Genomic DNA, 21,717 nt, shown 5'->3' with positions numbered 1-21,717 from the left:
ATGAAATTTGACGTCACTAGGATTTAAATTTCAATACCAAACATGAAAAAACAAAGAGGATCTATATCAAATAGCACACGAATTAATACCAGGATTATCATACGTCCTCTTATAGTTACATAATATATTTGCACAGTTCCGTTTCAGGTCAGTTTACCTGGGGATGTTGAGGAACAGGAGGCACTGCAGTTTCATATCCTGCACTTTACTGGTTAGGTCAGTACCATCACACTGGACAGAAAATGAAAAACAAACCATAGGCCTTTGTGTAGTTTGAGTATACGTATATATATATATAACAAGTTTTGACCGGTTACAGGTTTTGACAAATGGTCTTGGTTCCTAACAAATTTAAATTAGACTCAATTGAGTCAGTTTCAAGCACTTGGGTCATATTACCCAAAAAGTGTATATATAAATAAAGTCAACTCACCACGACCCTGATGTGTTTGGACAGATCTTTAGAGCTGCCCATTAGGAAGTCTGAGAAGGCTGTCTGCAGAGGAGCGTATGTATTTGAACACATGCGTCACATTTTGCACAGTACACAAAGAATAAAATTGAAATATCTACATGACTTTAATGGACAGACACTCACCCCTGCATAAAACATTTTATTGCGAAGTCGACTGTTGAACTTTTCTGGTTTAGCCTCTGAGAAAAACAAAACAATGTCTGTTTGAATCCTTTCACAAACCACTGATTTTATATATGCAAACTTTCGTTTTATAAACCAAATTCAAATCACACGAGTGAGTGGACACACCTCGGGATTCGTGAAACTCCAATGTCACGTGCGCATCAAATCCGAGGCTGAAATAATTGTTGAAGACGTCAATGGGAAGCTGAAACAGATGTGGAGTAGGCATTAGCTCTACCTTACCATTCATTTGAACACAAAAACTGGATTTGTTGTGGAGAGGCTGGAAGGATGGTGTTCTTCTGCTGAAGCCTAGCGCCCTCTACTGGTGTCAGCTGACCTTGTCCGTCTGGTGTTCATCCCTCTCTTCCTCACTGGCCTCTAAATTGGGTTCCACGCTCAGGTTCCATCGGTCCAGCTGGACGATGTTGCCGTCTTCTACATGGGACAAGATCTTGGTCACCGGTTCATCTGTGTAGCCCTTGAAGTCAACAAATACACACATTTTCAGAAAACAATGAGAAAATCAATGGATAGTAGGGTCATTTTCTATTGTTCTACCACTTTAATCTGTCAGTATTACCAGGTTTATGTGTTTAACCCTCCTGTTGTGTGTTCCCTATTGGTTTCCATGCAATTTGCCTAAAGATTGACAGTATGAAAAGCAGAAAACCTCTATTGAAGCTTGAGAGACCAGAGACTAAAAAACTATAAAATATGTGAGAAATGTAATAATTCCCATCTATTTCTATTGTATATTTTTATTGTGTTAAAGGTCAACCTAACCCACACATTTTTCTTTTCAAAATTAGCTGCACAGAATTTTACTTGGATGATTCAGAGGACAAGTCTTCAATTTTGAGTATACTTCCGAGTCTTAAAATTCACAAATCCTCACGTATTTGATCGATTTTAGTGTTTGACGAGCTATAATGAATGTTTTCTGTTTTTACCTGACTCTACTGTTTTTCAAAGTGTTTTTGGCAGATTGCATGGAAACCAATGTGATCCCAACACAAAAGTTGTAACAGTATTTGATCAGCCTTTCCAAAACAAATCTGTGTCGAAACTTTGCATTCGCATTCGTGAATCTAAATGAGAAATATTCTCACAATTTTCAAAATGAAATAAATTGTTTAACCAGTGTTTCAAGCAGATGCAAATCGAATAGGTGTCAAATTGACACCAACACAACAGGAGGATTAAACCACAAATCCTGCTTTCACATAGAAAAAGTGACCTTGGGTTGAAAACGTTTGTGTTGAAAAACGTTATATATAGGCGCCTCCCACGCCCACAAAGAGCTGGGCGAGTAGGACCTGAGGGCTTACGCTTGCCTCTCTGAAATTGCCTACCATTACCTATAAAGTGTATAGGAGGACATTCTAATATAAATTTAAAGAGAGTAAAAACCTAAAATTGCATCTTGTATTTAAATTTTCAATCCTCAAAAAAAAAAAAAAAAGAGGAAAAGTCCTAACTAACGCCAATACATTTATAAGAACATTGCAACTAAAAGGATTCAGGTTAATACCCCGCCCCAGTTAAGAGTCCTGGCCAGGTCGTTTCCCGTCCCGAGGGGCAGCACGGCCACGGCGGGTTGAGGGTTCAACTGGAGTTCATCCAGCACTGAGAGAATCCAGCCAACCTGTCCAAACAGAGCATATAGAGAACACAACACGTGATGGACCCCATGAGCTTCCTGACCAGGGTCAATTCAATTCAACAGATGTGTCAGTCTAGGCAAACTTTGAATAATTGGCTTGGATAAAGTGCAGGCAAAGTTAAATGACTTGATTTCTGCTCTTAAACATAATAGAGGCACTATTCATGAATCATGGCTGATAGTACGTCTGCTTCATTAGTCACACTGGACATTGAAGGAACTGTTTAGTGCACTGCATTGTGGGAAATTTTGAATACTTCGAGTCCAGTCAAGGCTGCATTTATTTGATATGTAAAAGCTGTAACGTTCTGAAATATGAAGGCCATGTCGATAACATTGCAGTGTTGGAAAATTTGCATACTGTGCACACACTGTAAGAGCAGCAATAATATTACCCACAATCCAGTTTCACTTAGATAAGAGCACAGATATTTGACTAACCGTTCCATCTCCGCCACAAACAAGGATTCGCAGGTTGGGCACTTTGCTGTACATTTCTAACCTTAAAAACAAGAAGAGAAACTGTAAGAGGACAAGCTCAGAGCGAATAAAGAAAGAAAGTATGATGTATCATCTCTCACCCCTCTCTCGGACCTCCCTGAGTCAGGTCAAACACTTGCCGTGGGTTCAGGTACCACATGAAAGAGCGGATGATTTTGGTTCCCTACATAGAAAAGATAAAGTGCTGTTATGTGGCTAGTACAAAAGTATGCAATACAAACTCTGCGTCGGTTCTGACCTGGTTTCCGCCACTCTTCGGGTTGACAAACACCAGCAGAGGCTTCATGAGCTGAGAAGGAATCGGTCTCACGACAAAGTGCTTCCATTTGCCATCCTGAGAGATAAACATTAAAATATCATCATATATATGAGATATACGTGTCACTTTTCTTCAAAGTAGTTGAATGGTGTTTGCTACCTCTGTGGCTTTCCTGCTGGGTTTGGCCTTCAGAGAGGTTTTCTTCTTTCTTTTACTGCTCTTTAATGACGCCTGTAAACAGGATGATGGACACAGATTATACAGGGTTATAGGTACATATTCATTTTATGTGTTTACATTTGAGATGCAGATGACCTCTTTTTCACCTTGTTAAAAACACTGTCTGAAAGACTTTGTCAGTCGATGCATCATAATCACTATTAGTACTTTGGATCTTTATTTGAAGGATATATAATATATACCGTTAAAAAGTTTGAGGTTGGTACGATTTTTTACCGTTTTTTAAAAGTCTTACTGTATCAAAAATACAGTAAAAACAGTAATACTGTGGAATATTATTATAAATTTAGAAAATCTGTTTTCTATTTGAATAAGTTTTCAAAATGTAATTTATTCCTGTGATCAAAGCTGAACTTTCAGCATCATTAATCTGATCTTCAGTGTCACATGATCCTTCAGAAATCATTCTAATATGATGATTTGGAGCTTAAGCAACATTTCTTATGATTATCTATGTTGAGAGAGTCGTGCTGAAAACTGTGATAATATTTTTCAGGATTCTTTGATGAATGGGAACAGCATTTCTTTGCTGCCAATTCTGACCAATTTAATGTAACCTTGCTGAAAAAAACCCCTTTAATTCAAACTAAACTTTTTGAATGGTGGTTTACGTGGACTTTTTATTGCTTCTGACAAATTACAGACAAATTAGCAAGCCAATTGGAACAATAAACTCAATATTTAAAATATTGAAAAAAGTAGACAGTCCTAATAGGACTAGCATATGACAACCAGCACTTCCAAACAAAATGGAGTCATGTGTTTTATGAACGGGTCAAATAAAGCCAGCTCTCCTCAGGTCGGATGGTACCTGCTGTCTGCGGACTCTGATGATCCAGGTTGGAGGGATGATGACAGCCGCGTGAGCGCCGAGGGAACACGTCTCATCGATTTTCTGCAGCATGAAGCAGGTCACCTTGTTGTGATACTGTAAGACACATATCAAAGTGCATTGATGTATATTTTATTATAAACTACCATTCAAACGTTTGGGTTGTACGATTTTTTAATGGTTTTGGAAGAAGTTGATCAAATATTCAATCAAAAATATGGTAATATTGTGATATTGTGAATATTATTACAATTTAAAATAACTGTTTTCTATTTGAATATATTTTTAAATGTAATTTATTCCTGTGTTGCAAAGCTGAGTTTTCCACAACTTCAGTCTTCAGTGTCACATGGTCCTTCAAAAATCATTTTAATATGCTGATTTTGGTGCTCAAGACACATTTTCTAATTTTTTTCTAATTAATGTTGAAAACAGTTTTTTGATTAAAACTATTTGTAAAAATTAAAGATACTGTCACGTTTGATCAATTTAATGCATCCTTGCTGAATTAAACTATTAATTTCTTTAAAAAAAATCTTGCTGATACAACGGTAGTACACTTGTATATATTGCAACCATTGTAGAAAACTGATTTCAGATCAGATGTGCAACACTTACCGCCTGCTTACACCATGAGCAGCTGATGGCCACAATATCTTTATTGTGGAAGGAGAATTTCTGCTGGAAACCCTGAGGAAGGAGAGTGAAATTAGGCCATAAATGCTTTCTGGATGATTACACGTTTCATATTTTATGAGTGTTGCACTGACCTTTCCGCACTGCCGGCATTTTCCATCTTGCCGTCTCCTATGGACCCAGTGATGTCTCATGTTTGGAGTCTGAAAGATTTTTTTCAGTTTTATAACAAAATTATACGATAATGCTTGTTTTTAAGGGACAAAAAGGCTTACCTCTCTGACATTTTTCATCCCTGGATCTTTAAATGATGCCTTACACCTGAAGTTAATCTGTTAAAAAGAATTTCATTTGTTGAGATAAAAAGTTAAAAACATCCTAATTTCTATTCAGTTTGCAGTTTAACCTAAATGTCTAACCTTCTCCAGCTGATCCATGCATACAGTGTGAACAGCTATTTTGCAGGATGCACATTTGTGGCGAGGAAGAGATTTTTGCTGAGAAAAGAAAATGAAACTATTGGCATCTGCTTACACAACCAGATTGAAACAGGCGTTAGTCAAGCATCTGAATATGTGCATACAACATCTGACCAGTAGAGAGAGCTCTTGTGCAAGATTTTTAATAAATAGAGGCACACTACTACAAACTACTCATTATGCTGTATGTTTAAGAATAAAAAGATGGGTCGTCTACCAGGGACTTTGCGAAACAATACGTCTCCCCCACGTAACAGAAATCTCCAGATGGACTGTGCTCAAACCACACATGTTGGCCAAACTGGGCGTTTTCCTGTGGAAAACAATTAACCGGTAAGAAGTTACAAAAGATTATTGAAAGATTACTGTGATATGAGTTGGAGATGGGAGCTGCCACACAGATGAATGAGAATGCTGCCTTCTACAGGACCTTATTTGTTAAAATACAGATGTGTAACTCACAGTCCAATCCACGGTGTTGCAAATTTCTTTGTTGGGTTCACATTTTGCAGGCATGGAGCCGGATTGGGCAGCGTTATCCTGCACACCAGCCTTGGCAATGGCTTTCCTGAGGAAAAACACCATGACAGTGACATTAAAGACTAAACACACTGCCTGTGCCCATCACATCTTCACCAAGTTAAGCACTGATCAAAAACAATCAAATTAGAAGCATTTACCCTGAAAAGCTGGCATCTTATTTTATGCAGCGTTCCACCCATAAAGCCTTGGGGGTCTCTTTAAATTGCATCTGTTTAATTCTGTTTCAATCAATAAGACTATTTTCACCAGCCACCCACAAAGAGCATTATGGATGTTTTTTTTGCCTCCAAATCTGTTTTCTGTATGACCACATTACACTGAGGATAGATCATTCTCAGCCTATATTATTTAGCTCACCAAATTTGCAAGATGCAGCACGCAATTTTTTACTAATAAAACTCAATGTAACTGTTTTATACACATCTATATAGAATCTGAGCATGCTATCAATGCATCAACGTTTATGCTAACAAGATAAGAGCAGAAACATCAACGTTCATGCTAAATGCTAACACAATAGACAAGAGCAGAGCAGATGTTGCCTCTCCTTGTACAGGAACTCTGATGCAAGTAGTATGGCTAAACAAGAAGGTTTTCAAGAACGTTTATGCAAAGGAAACAGGAAATGCATATATGAAGGCAAATATCCAACTTTAGCTTTAGGTGGGGCATTTCCAAGGTTTTTTGTAATCAAAACCTTGCCTGCCCTGACCTTTGTGTCCTAATCCCTACAGAGCGATTCAGTGAAGCTTAGCAACCTGTTGATTAGAAGCCACTGGGTGATCAGTAGTGATGATGAGTCACATTACCTCGCTATGGTAGTAGCTGTGCTAATGAGCGAGCACCATGGAGCTCGTATCCACGGGACGGAGAATGAGAAGGTCAATGCAATGAAAAGTTGCATTGGAACTACCTGCTCTTGCATGCATTCAATCTAAATGTTTGAATGCTTGAGAAATTTCTAAAGATATTGCCTTGAAAGTAAGTGGAGATTCAGATGTATCTTATCAACAAGCCTGTACATTGTGTTACATTTACTTGGTCTTCTCTCATTTACTATAGGTGTATTCACACTGACAACAATTTGCAGTGGCAAACTGGCTTGATGTCATTCTTCTCTTATATTGGTGCAAAAAGAAAGTTCATGCAATTGTGCAATGGCATGATGCAGCAACTGTCGAGCAGCTTCTTGACCTTCAGCGATATAGTCACAGTCATTGTGAATGTACCTTTAATGTTACAAGCCTAAAGAAACCAACCAACAAGTATTTAGAACTTTCCTTTTCTTTTGAGTTCACAAAACTTACGCATTTTAAGTAATCTGAAATGATTGTTTTGAGTTTTACAAATTTATTTCTTTTCATTTAGACAAACTTATTTCTATTTCCCAGCATGCTTTGCCATGACACTTGAAAGGGAGAGTAAATGCTAAAAATGAAGTGTTACATAAGTTTTTTGTGCAATATTAATGTTAAGTGGGAGATTTGTAGTGTTTAATGTTTTGCTATGCTAATTTAGAAGAGTTTCTGTTATGTTAGGTTTTTTGGGGGGTTACCATCATGGTGATAAGTGGAGTTTGGTTTGAGAACAGATATATGTTAGTTATTCTGTATATATAGCAAGCTAGCATTTACTGAATTAGCTAGTTAAAGGACAAATCAAGTGAAAAATGAACCTGGGGTTAATTAACACATGGTTACCGAGTCGATCGTTCCCTGCGATGCGTTTTCATGAAAATCGAATGTATAGAGTTTTATCTTTAAAAACAGATTAGCTCATAACAGTAGTATATGGGGCACAGAGTAAGTAAAAATAAATCGCGAGTTAATACCACTAACAAGGCTCAAAATAGCCTCACACTAACACGGTTACATCGAGCCACGAACGCCGTGCTACATTAGATTTCACAAACGTAATTCCTATCGACCAGCTATCCTATCGACGGCGTTCGTGGCTCGATTAGTCGAGACTGTTTTCCAAGATGGATCCTGCATGTCAACGCGTAATGTACTGTCTTTATAAAGTATCTTCTTATTAAACTGTCTGTACACTTACAAAGTTCTCAATGCTTCGGTTTGTATGTAAGGACCCTCATTATGTTACCGTGTTAGTGTGAGGCTATTTTGAGCCTTGTTAGTGGTATTAACTAGCGATTTATTTTTACTTACTCTGTGCCCCATATACTACTGTTATGAGCTAATCTGTTTTTAAAGATAAAACTCTATACATTCGATTTTTTAATGAAAACGCATCGCAGGGAACGATCGACTCGGTAACCATGTGTTAATTAACCCCAGGTTCATTTTTCACTTGATTTGTCCTTTAAAGCTAGCCAAATTTCCATTACTAAAATTTTTAAGTTGAGATTACATGGTAATTGTAAGTCAAATGTATGAATTAGCTTACTCAAATAGTTCAAGTTAAGGGCAATTCATATGTATGAGTAAAAAATACAAATCTGTTCCAGTTGTGCTTGCTTAAACTTTGAATTTCCTAACGGAAATTTTGAATTTTACTTTGATCACCTACATTTTTTTGAGTTTTGCCAAATTATTCCGGATTTTTATTTAGAGTGTAGTGAGAAATTTATATTTTAGTAATTCAAAATTCACTTAGTTCAGCCGCTCTATATTTTGTTGTAGAGCGCTTATGCTGGAGCCCGTCTGAAATCATTTTCGTGAAGTACCTTTGAATGCAAACAGATCAGTCATTTGACAGATAGGGCAGCAAGGCAACAAGTAAGCTGTCTACTTTTTAGGATACAGCCTTTGTGTTTTATGGATGTTTTTTGTTCTTGTAAGAACATTTTATGAAATCCTACGAAATGAATTGATACGTGATAAAATATAATGACAATTAGACCCAACAACAGAAAAGATTTTACATACGACAAGAATCCAGTCCAAGACTCCAGACTGGGATCGTAATAAGCACCCAGGAGAGGATTGAGAGTCGCCTGAGCCCTGTTGCAGGTGGAGCTTCTTCGGTTAGGTAGCGGCAGGCCTCTTCCTGGCCAGGGGCTTCCCGCTTTCGAGATGGTGGAGACCCGACGACGGCGCCTCCTCTGGCTGCCGCGGCAGAAGCGGACGTGCGTGCCCATCTCCGCGTGGCCATAATGGGACGAGTTCCTCCTGAGGCAGCGGGGAACTCTGATCAACGGGTGGGCCTGGATACGCTCTGCCACCACAGCCAGAGGAAGGCAGTCCTGCTGGCATAAGACAGAGGACTCTTTGATTTCCCAGTCTGACACACTGGCGTCCTCCAGGTGCTCCTTGCGCAGCCCTGAGGGGTGACTCTCATCTGAGTGCCCGCTGGACTCATCGCTGTCACTCTCGCCTTCTAAAAACAACACATCCGTGTGACTCCTGAACTTCGGGCAGCTTCCCTTAAGTTCCACCTGCCCTGGCAATGGACTACGGCCCTCCTCGTCCTCTTCCTCCTCTTCGGTCATCTGAATGAGGCTGGCCAGCAGCATGGAGGGGCCCAGGAGGTGTGTGTCTATATTGCGGAGCTTGCCTACCTTCTTCCGGCGTACGGCAAAGCGAGGATTGGCTTTCGGGGTGGTGGTGCTGGACCGCCGTCTTCCACTGCTTCTCTGTACCGGTTGACTGGTAGTGATTCGGGGTAATGCCTGAAGTTGGACACTGGATCGGCGTCGCTGGGCCAATGCAGTGGACGGAAGGCCAACGCTGGAGCGCCGACGGGCACGGCTGGTTGGCACCGCAATGCTCGGCCTCCTGTGTCGACAGGGTTCAGGCACATGACCGTCGTGCACGGCTTCTCCTGCCTCCTTCCTCTTAAAATGTCGTCTGAAAAAAGTGTCCATGGTGGCTGGAAGGATACAGTTCCCTTTCTAATGTTCCCGCTGAGGCTGTTGATTGAAAATTTAGCCAGTCAGCATAGATTTAGCATTTTAGCACTACGTTCAGAAACTACTGAAAGCTTGTCACACTGACCTCCATTGAGCAAGATTTAAAGCTAATCCTTGAAACCGAGATAATCTAGATCGTCCCAATACAAGCCAATGCTTCCGGACATCATCAAATTTAGGAAATTATTTTACGAAAACACCTCGTCCACAACAGACTAGCATGAATCGCAGCTAGTGAATCTGGTTTACCAAGAATGTCTTTTTGGTTAGCTTAGTTAAAAACCCTGATGGCGACTCCAGCATCCACAACACCACATACAGTACGCTGGTAGTTTCAGAAGGAAAGACTAGACATGAGAGTTCATACTGGTCATTAACATTGTTATGAACGCAGAAAGCAAACTCCGCCTGTCCTAGCACAGATTTTCCAGGGGTTTACGACGGGACAATTTGCCTTCCAAATCGTGTTAATACTAGCAAAGCCAGTTGCCCACAAAGGCGCATTGTGAATCCACAGGTGATGACATCATGCCATCATGACGTGAAAGGCACTCAAGGAAATGAAGCTCTGCTCAGCTAACGTCCTGATTATCACACGGGGATGTCCGGGGCAGATTATAAGGGCTTTCTGTAGTGACTGCCTGGACTAATTATAGTAACGTAACTAGTCTCATCTCATTAAGAGACGATATGACCTAGACAAAACTCTCAGGGTAAGGAATGATACTTATTGATGATTTTGTCAAGTATTGTATAGGCACTCTATTATTTACACTAAACATGGTATTGCACTACAGTAGGAGTGACAGTACATTACATTGAAAAATCACTGAAAATTGTCCTAAAAAGAATGTGTGTCCGCACCAAACACTTTTCCATCTTGCTCATCACGCAGGGTATGGAAGTGAGACTCAATCAAGACTAATTACTAATTAATTCAGGGTCATATCTAGCAATGGTATGTAATTAATGAAGTGGGTTTTCTTTAGTACCAAAGTCTGTGTTTGGAGTGATTAGCTCCATCTAAATTTTAAAAAAAATGGGACAGTAATATCACGATTGTTTGTCACTGATTACATAATGATTAGTGGTTCTGTTTGTTTACATCGCGACAGATTTAATTAAAAGCACAGCCCTAGACTATTTTAAATATTTCTAATAATAATTTTAAATTACTTTAACACAACTGAGGTATCTCTTAAAATGTCCAATTATCAATATATATATATATATATATATATATATATATATATATATATATATATATATATATATATATATATATATATATATATATATGTATATATATATATATATATATATATATATATATATATATATATATATATAATCCCTTATAAAAATCCCATAAATGGAATATATATATATATATATATATATATATATATATATATATATATATATATATATATATTAGTAAGGCCATTATACATAATTTACATATAATAATAATAATAATTCATTTTTAAATATATTATTTTCAATATAAAAATAATATAAAAATACTATTTTTTATATTTTTTTAATTTTTATTAATATTATTCTATTTAATAACATTACTATATTTCTATTACTTCTTAATAGTATTCATAATTCAATGTAAAATTATAATAATATTTCTCAATATAAGTAAGAATTTGCACTTCTAAGCTGTCCATATCATTTGTTATTATACCTGCTACATTTATATTGATTTTATAATACACAAAGCTTATGTAAAAAAAGTACTCAATATAAGAACAACTGGTCCAAACTCACTGCTAAATGTCCACATAGAGTACAAACATCTCTAAACACCAAGTTCTAAAGATATCTCTCCAGATATTAGTCAACATAAAAAAAAAAAAAAGATATTATACGACCTGAGAGTTTAGCTCCTGTCTCCTTCCCTGACCGTCTCCTCACAGTGAACTGACAGAGAAAGTCCAAGAGATGAACAGGTGAGACAGCCTCCCCCAACACACACACACACACAACAACAACAACACAGCACACAGACAGAGATGAACAACACAACTCAAGCCTACAGGAAGAGAAACAACCACCCACAAACAACACGGCTCACTGGGAAGCAGCAGCACACATCACATAGGAAAGAGCCATCGACTAGGCAGGAGGTAGCCGGTAGGAGGGAATGCAGGGTGCATCGAAACCTCCGGTTTAAAATAATGACCAATTATCAGCTTAACCCTGGGAGTTTGTGCAAGACGTACACGAGCACAAACCGCCGCTATCACTTTCTAGACTCCTAGATCACGTTATGCAGTCTTCCTGGCACATATGCGTGGCAGACACCAAGTGCATTACAGGAAAACAATTAATGGTTTTATGATAATTATCTCCCTCGTGAACATTTTGCAAAGCTGCTTCCGCTTTTAAACAGACCGTTATGCATACTGCTTAAGAAAAAGAGGACATAGCACCAATTCTGGCGCAAAATAACCCGCGACATGCAACACCCACAGCTGTGAAGATGATCTATGAGGTTTAACCCACGAGAGCGCTATCAGGTTTAAACAGCGTGTCGTTTTTTTAACCATTGTAAAGCTAATCGTAAAGATGATGGCTTTAGAGAGGACACCTTGTGTCTATTCAGATCCTCTAATAGGACGACACGGCGATGCCACTCCACCCCAAAAGCACAATGACTGTCATTTCCATTTCAAGGCCCTTGTGCTGTTGCATTATGGATGGCGCAAGAGAACACCGGTGAGTGGTGAATGCGCTTGAATATCAATTCGACGACGTATAACAAACATCGCAGTTTTGTTACGCAGGGGGTTCGTTTACTATCGGTCTTATTTTAAACACTGAGTGTCAATACGAGCCACTTGATTGTGTTCCTTGTTCTTAGGTGCACTTCTGTGCGTGACGGATGCTCACAGAGCTGGCGAATCGGTGTGGAAGTAATTACTGTCTTTTAAGTGATGGAGGCGAGAGATCTGCTGGCTGTTACCATGGAGTGGAACATCATGGCAACCAAACCTGCTTAGCTGTCCCTTAGTCACTGTGAACTTCACTTGATATAGAAGCCCACCCCATTGACATTTGATTACAAAACAGATTATTATAGGGAACACCCTGTGGTTAAAGTCAACATGATATCAAAGTTAAACCCATTTACAACACTTTCTTACTGCGTGTTAATGGTCTTAAATAATCAGTGCGTATCAATGACAATTACATCAAGTTTGTCCTTGTAATCTTTTATTCTAGGCCACAGTGTCCTCTAGTATAGCATTTAAATGTTTGGGGTCAGTAAGAATTATTATTATTTTTAAATTAACACTTTCATTCAGCAAGGATGCATTAAATTGATCAAAAGTGACAGTAAAGACATTTTATTGTCATAAAAGATTTAAATTTCAAATAAATTATGTTCTTTTGAACTCTCTATTCATCAAATAATAATAAGACATGTTTCCTGAGCAGCAAATCAACATGTTATAATGATTTCTGAAGGATCATGTGACACTGAAGACTGGAGTAATGATGCTGAAAATTCAGCTTTGATCACAGGAATAAATTACATTAAATTATATTCAAATAGACACTTTAAAAAATATATATGATTCATAATTCATGACAACATGTGTTTTTACACAGATTCAACAATTTTTTTTTTAAATCAGTCTAATGTAATTTAAGTTGAAATGACTTAAACCTCCAGGTTGATTGTACTTACAAATTTAAAGAGCAACTTAATGAAAATCATTTTTTTAATTACCAAACAGCAATGTATTTATTTACCAAAAGTGCTATTAATTTATTAGCAGTAAGAAATGAACAGTGGAAAAAATACATCTGTGTGTCAAATTGAGATAACTAATGAATCAGTCCATACAGGATTTAAATTTACCAGCTCAAATCTGTAACAATTACGCTACAGTCCACCACCTCTATTATTATTATGATTATTATTAGAGATACATTTAGCATATAATAGAAAACCAACTTTAGTCAACGTGAAACCAAAACTGACCCCATTTACTTGCACATTCATTGCGTCCGATTTATCAGTGTAAATTATTTCAAGCAAATCCCTCTTCCTTTTTTCCATGTTTCTGAGCAGTCCCTCTGATGTTGCAGGAGAGGTGAATGTTGGATTGAAGGGGAAAAGGATGGCAATGCCACCACCTGCTGGATAGGAAACACTGAGACCACCATTTAAACAAAAGCCGCTCCATCCACATAAACACTTCTCAGTCTCAATCATCTACGTATATAATCCTTGCAGAATCTGAAGTAAAAAGAGAAATTACAGAAATTGCATTTTGTTTTATATTTAGTACTATTTAGCTGCCCTGATACATATCTCACAAGACAAAATGATCTTTTTTAAGTTTACACACCCTTTGTTTCCTAATATTTTGTGTCGCCACCTCATGCCGTTTGTGGATTCTGTGATTTCTGATCTGTGCAAATTTTGTAATCATTTTATCTTATGATTCTTGTTAAAGAAGATAACATCTTCAAAGATTCTGCGGGAGGAATGTGAATATGATCACAGTTGTACTATATGTGAATAAAGGTATCAATTGCCACACAATTTATACACGTCATCTGCTTTTGCGTCATACTAGAAACATTTGTATTACATTACACAAAATGTGAATATTAACAAATCGTGCCATGCCACTGATGATCAGACAAAAATCCTTGATTTTGTCTTTTCAATTCCATCTTTGTTCTGCAAAATCGATCAGTTCCTATGATTGCACTTCCTCCACCACAACGGTCAGACCGCAGACACAACACAACATTTGTATGTCTCTCACCAGAGAGCGCTTCATCACGAGCAACAAGACAGCATTTACTGTAAGAGCTGAATGGGGTTTTTTGTTCCTATTTCTTAGCATAGCAACATAATGGTGGTTATTTTTAGAGCCTATTTCAAATTCCAGACTCATTCCAGGAGTACGACATCATTTCCTGTCAGTCTCTCATAGGGCTGCTTGATTATGGCAAAAATCACAATCACATCTATTTTTATCGCAGTGAATGTTTATATGGTTGTCAATGAATGGGACACTAAATATAACTATTTTCCCAACAAACAGCAAGAATAAACCTGGTTTCCTCCATGCTTCCTGTTCTTTCCGTCAACAAAGCACTTGAATGCGAGGAGCTCGTAATCACGACTTCAAAAGTGGGAAGTCGGAAATATCCAACAGCACTTGCAATACACACGTGTTCACTTTCCCACACACATTCAGTCCCCAACAAAGGCCTACAACAGATCTTCATAAACCTGAGACTCTGACCCTGATCCATACTTAGCTCCAGCATAAAACGAAACGTTAAAGATAGCTGCAGAAATGGGCCTGTTCCTCCAAGGGGCGGAACAGCGCAGCCATGCAAATGAAGTCGCGCGAGTGTGTTCAAGGAAACCTGTGTCTACCTATGACCTGAAAAAAAGCAGTTGTTTGATGCAATCTGCACTTTTAACCGGCCGTTTAGAAGCACAGAACTTCCTGGCCCTAGGAATCCAGTCAGAACTCTCTGTACCACAGAGATACACAACCTGTGTCCCCCAGGTGTCCTAGCTGTGCATGGCATTATCAGATTACACACATCAACACAGCCGTGAACAGGTGCCTCATCAGCACACAGAACAGGTGGAGTACAGACACACACACACTTCGATGGACGGGGGAAATGGAGAAATGGTCATTTATTTTGAAATATTGACAGAATAAAGTCAATTTCTATGTTTGACAGCTTTATATTTTAAAACAAGCTATAGTCAAAAATATGTACTAAAACATAATTATTAATTAGGCTAACACTAACAGGATTAATATTATTTGACTACAAATAAAAACAAAAATATGTTTTAGATTTTTTGAAGAAAATATTTGATGCAAAATTCATCCACAGTGCTGCGAGATTGTAGGTGGTTGCTAGGATGTTAGTATATGCTATAACATCTGTTAGTTGCTAGGATGTTGGTTGCTAAGATGTTCTGGGTGGTTTTCCGGGTGATTGCTAATTAAAGGTCCCGTTCTTCGTGATCCCATGTTTCAAACTTCAGTTAGTGTGTAATGTTGTTGTTAGAGTATAAATAATATCTGTAAAATTATAAAGCTCAAAGTTCAATGCCAAGCGAGTTATTTTATTTAACAGAAGTTGACTACATCGAACGGCCCGTTTGGACTACACCCCTCTACTTCCTTCTTTAATGATGTCACTAGAACCGTTTTTTGACTAACCTCCGCCCACAGGAATGCTCCCTCAACTCTACCGAAATTCGTTGCGCACTTCTTATAACTTACTGTGTTTACTCAGCTCTTACGGTGATTTTCTGAAGTAAAACTGACACTTCATCTTTTGTGTGATGTACAATAAACTTTATTAAACTCATCAGTACATGTTTGATCATCATTCAGACAGCAGACTTGTAGGCTATTAATAAATAATGGATACATACAAGCAGATGACAAATACGTTATAATAACCGCAATTAAACTACTAAACTATACCTGTTTCATCTCTATACAGCACTCTGACTCTGTAGGCATTATCGTCCGACTCGAACTGAACACCGTTACTGAGAGTTTCTGATATTATCATCATTCCGTGAGATGAAATTGTCCTGAGAGACTGAGCGCGAGATCATGAAGCTCCGCCCCCTGGGTCGTGCTGCAGCAGCTTATTTGCATTTAAAGGGCACACACTAAAACAGCGCGTTTTTCGGAGCCCTAAAAAATGACAATTTAAACATGCTGTAAAAAATGATCTGTTGGGTATTTTGAGCTGAAACTTCACATACACACTCTGGGGACATCAGAGACTTATTTTATATCTTGTGAAAAGGGGCATAACACGAGACCTTTAAACCAACCCTAAAAGAGTCTAACAAGTCTTAATGATATTTTTGACTGAAGATATGGCTTGGGTCCCTCGTTCAATTTTAGTGTCTTTTTTATTTATGCAACACAAACATAAAAAAAAAAAAAAAGTTATGTGCCAAATTTTAATACTTAAAGGCAGTCCTCATCCAGAAATTAAGGTACTGTCATCATTTACTCACCCTCGTGTCGTTCCAAACCTGCATTTCTTTGTTGTGTGGATCACAAACACAGTTGTTGACTGTTTTTGTCCATGCAATAAATGTAAATGGGGTCCAAAACAACATTGGCCCCCATTGACTTTCATTGAATGGATGAGAAAGAAAGTCATACAGGTTTGGAACAACATACAAGTGAGTAAATAATGACAGAACTTTAATTTCTGTCTGAACCTTCCCTTTAAGGTTAGAGGGTTCATCAAATATGAACAATACAGCAGTATGAGAAATATCCATTATCAATAAAGGCGAATAAAAAAAAAACTAAATTTTTAAACTGACTAAAGCCCTCATGAAACCAGACTGAATTCTCAGGGTGAATTCTTCTCAAACTCTCACTTGGAAAAACTGGTTTTTCATGCTAAAAAATGAAGCAAGGGAACTTCCATTGTCTGTAGTGCAATAAACGCCAACTGCAAAACCTGCAAAAACATTCCAGTCACACTTGCAGAGTTGCATTATGTGTCTGATTGGACTCTAATCGGATACTTGTCTAATCAGGTTTTGTTTGTGCAAGTTTTTCACAGTGGAAGGCAGAAAAGCAGGATCTTTAGACTGCTACTATTTTCAACACTGAATTAGAGAGTCCATAAAATAAAATACAAATAGTATATAAATAAACTTCCATTGCCTGTGGTGCATTTAAAAAGCTAAATGCAAAACCTGCAAAAACAGCTTCCGGCTGATTACGTGAAGTGTCTGGTGGGATACTTTACTTGTCTAACCAAGTTTTGTTTGTGAAAGGTTTTCATAGTGGAAAGCAGAAAAGCAGGATCTGCAAAAAGCTTTATTTAGACTTAGTTAGAAAATTCTAGTAGGGCTTGCAGGTCAAGAAGTTTATAAAGAACTGATTTGACTGGAGAGAGTGATTAAACAGCAAATAGGATCCGCACTTTTCAAGGAGAACTTTCCTCTCCCGCCAACACAAAATTACATCCAACTTTGAAAAATTCTAAGGTTCTTTATTGGCAGCTATGGTTCCATAAATAACCTTTAAATCCATGGAAGCTTTCCATTGGACAAAAGATTCTTTATAGTGGAAAAATGTTCTTTAAATTGTTAAAATGTTCTTAACATTAACAAAAAAATCATCTTTTAAGAACTATTTACTGAAAGATGCTTTGGGGAACCCTAAATGATGCCTCTATTGCATCACTGCAAAAACCCTTTTTGCCACTTTGAGGGTGTAAAGATGAAGGGATTTAATAGCATTAAGTTGTGAAACAGGAGAAGTCTTAAGAGTGTGTTCACACTTGTAGTTCAGTTCGCTTGGTTTGCCTGGTCAGGAAAAAAAAAAAAATGAATAGCATTCACATTGGCATTTTTAACACCAAACCTATAAATACCAAACCTAAAGACATAGGGATTTGTTCCCAACCTGATTGGTCGGCTTTTATTACGTATATTTCGTGACCAAACATCTAAAACAATACTGTGTTCCAGGCTAAATGCACTCGTTGTATGTGCGTAACCTACATATGATGGTATTTTGACCAGCTGAGAACTCGTGAAGAGCTTATAAAATGTGTAAAGGAGTCAAAACAGCGGCAGGAATCCCTCCGTCACACACATAAACGAAGATCTGCAGCGAGGAGACGTGGGTCTGATGCCTGTACCGTACTGTAATGGGCAACATCGCGACTATGATGAGTAAAAACAGGTATGCTTGAGCATTCTGTCCTTTTTATTGACATCTTATGACATCTTTCCTGTAGCTCAAACAGTAGAGCGTTGGTGCTTGCAATGCCAAGGTCATGGGTTCAATTCCCAGGGAAAGCAAATTGATAAGAATGTAAATGTGTACCTTGAAATTCAACGCAAGTCGCTTTAGATAAAAGCGTCTGCCAAATGCATAAATGTAAATCGTGTCCCATTTTTGGTTCGTTTACATGTCTTTGGTCGGTGTCGCGTTCATATTTCATTCGAACCGCACCAGAGTTTGTTTGTAAGCGGACTGAGACCCATCTTTTCAGCGGTGTCAGTCTACTTCGGATGGCAGAATTCACACTTCAGAATGAACCGCACTAACAGAGCAATCGCACATACCACCCTTAATTTAGGTCAAGGACTTTGAAAGAAGAACAGAATCCAACCAATCAACAACAAAACCTGTCCATTCAGAGGGCAATGTACTAAGGGTGGCCAGTTCAAAACCCACTATAGGCTGACTTTAACCCTAAAAGAAACGTTTTGCAGTTTTTTAGATTACAAAAATATGTAGCCTACTTTTTACCCTTTAAGGGGACAATTTTGAACTATGCAAAAATGAACCATGACAAGATAGTAGTGAGTGGAGAAGATACAAAAAGAAACACGTACTTCTGCTTTCTCTGCTATCTCACATCCTCATGTTATTAATGCCTTGTCTCAGTTTTTCACAGGTACACACTCAGGTTAAAATCACACAGATCTAAGTCAACTCAAGGTGCACGAGGTCAGGAGTGAGGAGCACAGGTATCCGCTGTTCTCCCAACAGGTCGGACAATTATAGTGCGTAATTAATTGCTTCTCCAATCCATTAAAGGCATCTATTTCCAGATAACCACAGGAGATCGGAGGATTAATTTAGACGCCTGATGAAATTTCCAAAGCGCACATCACCTGAGGTGATGTCATGGGAGTTACTAGTTAATTTTTTTAAGTAGAAATAGTTACATTGAAGGTTTGGAAAGGTGTTTTACAAAGTGTTTCCAAGAAAGATGAAGCAGGTGGTGCCTTTTACCACAGGGCTGGTCCAAGCAAAACACAAGTTTAAATTGCAAATAGACATCAGACGTGCTGTTTCAGTCACGAACGTTCAATGTAAAGAAAGGGAAGAGACACCACAAGATTCAAATATGTATAATATTTGTCTTTAAAGTTGGGGAAAAAATCCTACTATGTTAAATTCAACATTGAAGTTTAGAGTCCATTAAATAAAATAATAAAGCCTATAATTCAAATAAAATAAACTAGCCCATTTTGCCGTTTTTAGTTCTTCAAAAAAAAAAAAAGACATTATTTTTCAGGTTAGGGTCTAATTCTCACTATTAACTAGTTGCTTATTAGCATATTACTAGGATATTGGCTGTTTATTAGTACTTATTAATGCCTTATTCTACATGACATTCTACATCCTTTAATCCTGCCAATACCGAAACATAACAACTACCTTATTAACTATTAATAAGCAGCAATCAGGAGTTTATTGAGGCAAAAGTCATAGTTAATAATGAGAATTTGACCCTAAACTAAAGTAGGACCTTATTTTTTAATTTACATTGAAATTGAGAGTCAATCAAATAAAAAAGCCTACAAATAAAATAAAACAGCTTATAATTAAATTGAGAAAAAAAAGGTTGAATTTAAAACACACTCCAGACACACTGTTCCAATCACGAATGTTTGGAGTAAAAGGGAAATAAAGAAATGAATTAACGTTTCCTTTTGAACAACACTTACGTTGCGAGTCTATTCAAGATCTCAAACACCTCACCCACCTTCTACCAAAGATCCGCAGTCCAGAGAAGCTCTTGGTGTTGTTGGGACAAGGTTGAGCTGCAGGGGTTGTGATGGACAGGTCAGAACACGACGAGGAGGCGGAATCAGGACCTCCGGGCTCTTCGCCGTCCAGGAGAGCCTCCAGGGGTCGGGACAGCCCCTCCACCTCTCCCTCTGGGTGAGGGTTTGACTGCTCCATCTCAGATGTGCAACCTGACTCCTCCTGTCACAACTTCAGACGTGACGGTCACAGGAACCCAGTCCATCAAAGTCTCCATAGCAGATGAAAAAAAAAAAAAAAACGCAAGAGAAACTTTCGAAGACAAGGTTCAGAGGTGGTGTGGGTGGACGTGAACTCCACTGACAGTACGGCTTAGTCAGGCAATCATGCAGAAAAGCACGGCACAGCACCAGGAAGTAGATCTTGTGTTGCGGGGACAGTTTTGACAGTTAACGTCCCTTCTTTTATCGTCCATGGGCAACAGCCAGTCGACTTCCTCCTCCTCCTCCTTCACGGCTCACCTACTGCAACTCAGCTGCTTGTTTGGCAAGAAGCTTCACTCTTAGCAAACTCTCTCTCTTTCACTTTCTACACATGAACCAGGCATGTGTGCGCAATCCAGGAAGTGTCAAACAGGTGTAGGACTCTTAGACGTGTGGCTACCTGCCCGTGTCCTGCCGTGCAGCCTGACTGGCTCGTTGACGTTCGAACACACACTTTTATCAGGTCTTCTCTCTCTTAACACCTCCCCCGCACCACGTTCTCCCTTCACTGGTCCAGGTTAGGACAGGAGTGTGTCACCATCTATTGGTAGATCAAGAGAATTGGTGAAAACCTCAGTGGTAAACCATCACAGGAAGCAGTCGACAATGCACACAAATTTCACACTTTGCATGATGGTATTACATAATACGTTTCTACTAGGGGAAGAAGGTCGCTTCGTCAAATCTAAAGGGTCAAAGTGCAAAAGAAGAGTACGACAGGAGTTTTTCTGCATTATATCGTCAAAGTGGGTGGTTTTGTTCACATCTGATTAAGTCATCACTGTATTTCTGCAGTACTGTTCTAACTTTGGAACAGAAGAGCGGATCAGGCCTCCCTCCCACTCAGACTTTACATAAAGACGTTTGGAGCGAGGCCCACGGTTCATATACAAGCTTGTTACACACACACACACACACACACACACGTCTTGGGCTGCAACTGCGTTGCTGTTTCAACCACAGTTCTATTGTCTAAGGACGAAATTAAAGCTTTTCTTGGATTGGCGGCTCAGTTAGCAATGCTAACCTCAACTGTGATGTCTAAATCTGTTGGCAGATTCTAATTTGATACAAATATCTAATATGATGTACATACTGGAATAAAGTGGCAAAGTGAAAGTGCAAGAAAACACATAAACAAGCCTTATTTTGGTGCTAAATATATTAAAAAATGTTTTCCGTAATTAAATATTAGATGGAAAAACAAAAAATTTGA

The 21,717-nt window shown here is 38.4% G+C and overlaps 1 protein-coding gene across 1 annotated transcript in view; it reads right to left on the bottom strand.

The window, feature by feature from the left end:
• The window catches only part of dgkzb (diacylglycerol kinase, zeta b), a 29,984-nt gene extending 8,942 nt beyond the window's left edge, over positions 1 to 21,042 (bottom strand). The window contains exons 1-18 of the mRNA XM_081356682.1: positions 20,237 to 21,042; positions 5,716 to 5,821; positions 5,471 to 5,566; positions 5,194 to 5,271; positions 5,050 to 5,106; positions 4,909 to 4,977; positions 4,757 to 4,828; positions 4,118 to 4,234; positions 3,226 to 3,297; positions 3,046 to 3,141; positions 2,888 to 2,970; positions 2,748 to 2,808; positions 2,175 to 2,288; positions 981 to 1,121; positions 767 to 845; positions 599 to 654; positions 434 to 496; positions 158 to 231 (exon numbers count right to left, since the gene is read on the bottom strand). Coding sequence (XP_081212808.1) covers positions 158 to 231; positions 434 to 496; positions 599 to 654; positions 767 to 845; positions 981 to 1,121; positions 2,175 to 2,288; positions 2,748 to 2,808; positions 2,888 to 2,970; positions 3,046 to 3,141; positions 3,226 to 3,297; positions 4,118 to 4,234; positions 4,757 to 4,828; positions 4,909 to 4,977; positions 5,050 to 5,106; positions 5,194 to 5,271; positions 5,471 to 5,566; positions 5,716 to 5,821; positions 20,237 to 20,436 — 1,634 coding nt within the window. The 5' untranslated portion in view covers positions 20,437 to 21,042. The remainder of the gene's footprint in view (positions 1 to 157; positions 232 to 433; positions 497 to 598; positions 655 to 766; positions 846 to 980; positions 1,122 to 2,174; positions 2,289 to 2,747; positions 2,809 to 2,887; positions 2,971 to 3,045; positions 3,142 to 3,225; positions 3,298 to 4,117; positions 4,235 to 4,756; positions 4,829 to 4,908; positions 4,978 to 5,049; positions 5,107 to 5,193; positions 5,272 to 5,470; positions 5,567 to 5,715; positions 5,822 to 20,236) is intronic.
• Positions 21,043 to 21,717: the final 675 nt, after the last annotated feature.

Source organism: Scardinius erythrophthalmus (genome assembly GCF_964197995.2).
Source record: "Scardinius erythrophthalmus genome assembly, chromosome: 24".
NCBI lineage: Eukaryota > Metazoa > Chordata > Actinopteri > Cypriniformes > Leuciscidae > Scardinius > Scardinius erythrophthalmus.
The sequence above is the reverse complement of the archived record's forward strand: the minus strand, read 5'-3'. Positions and strand labels throughout refer to the sequence as shown.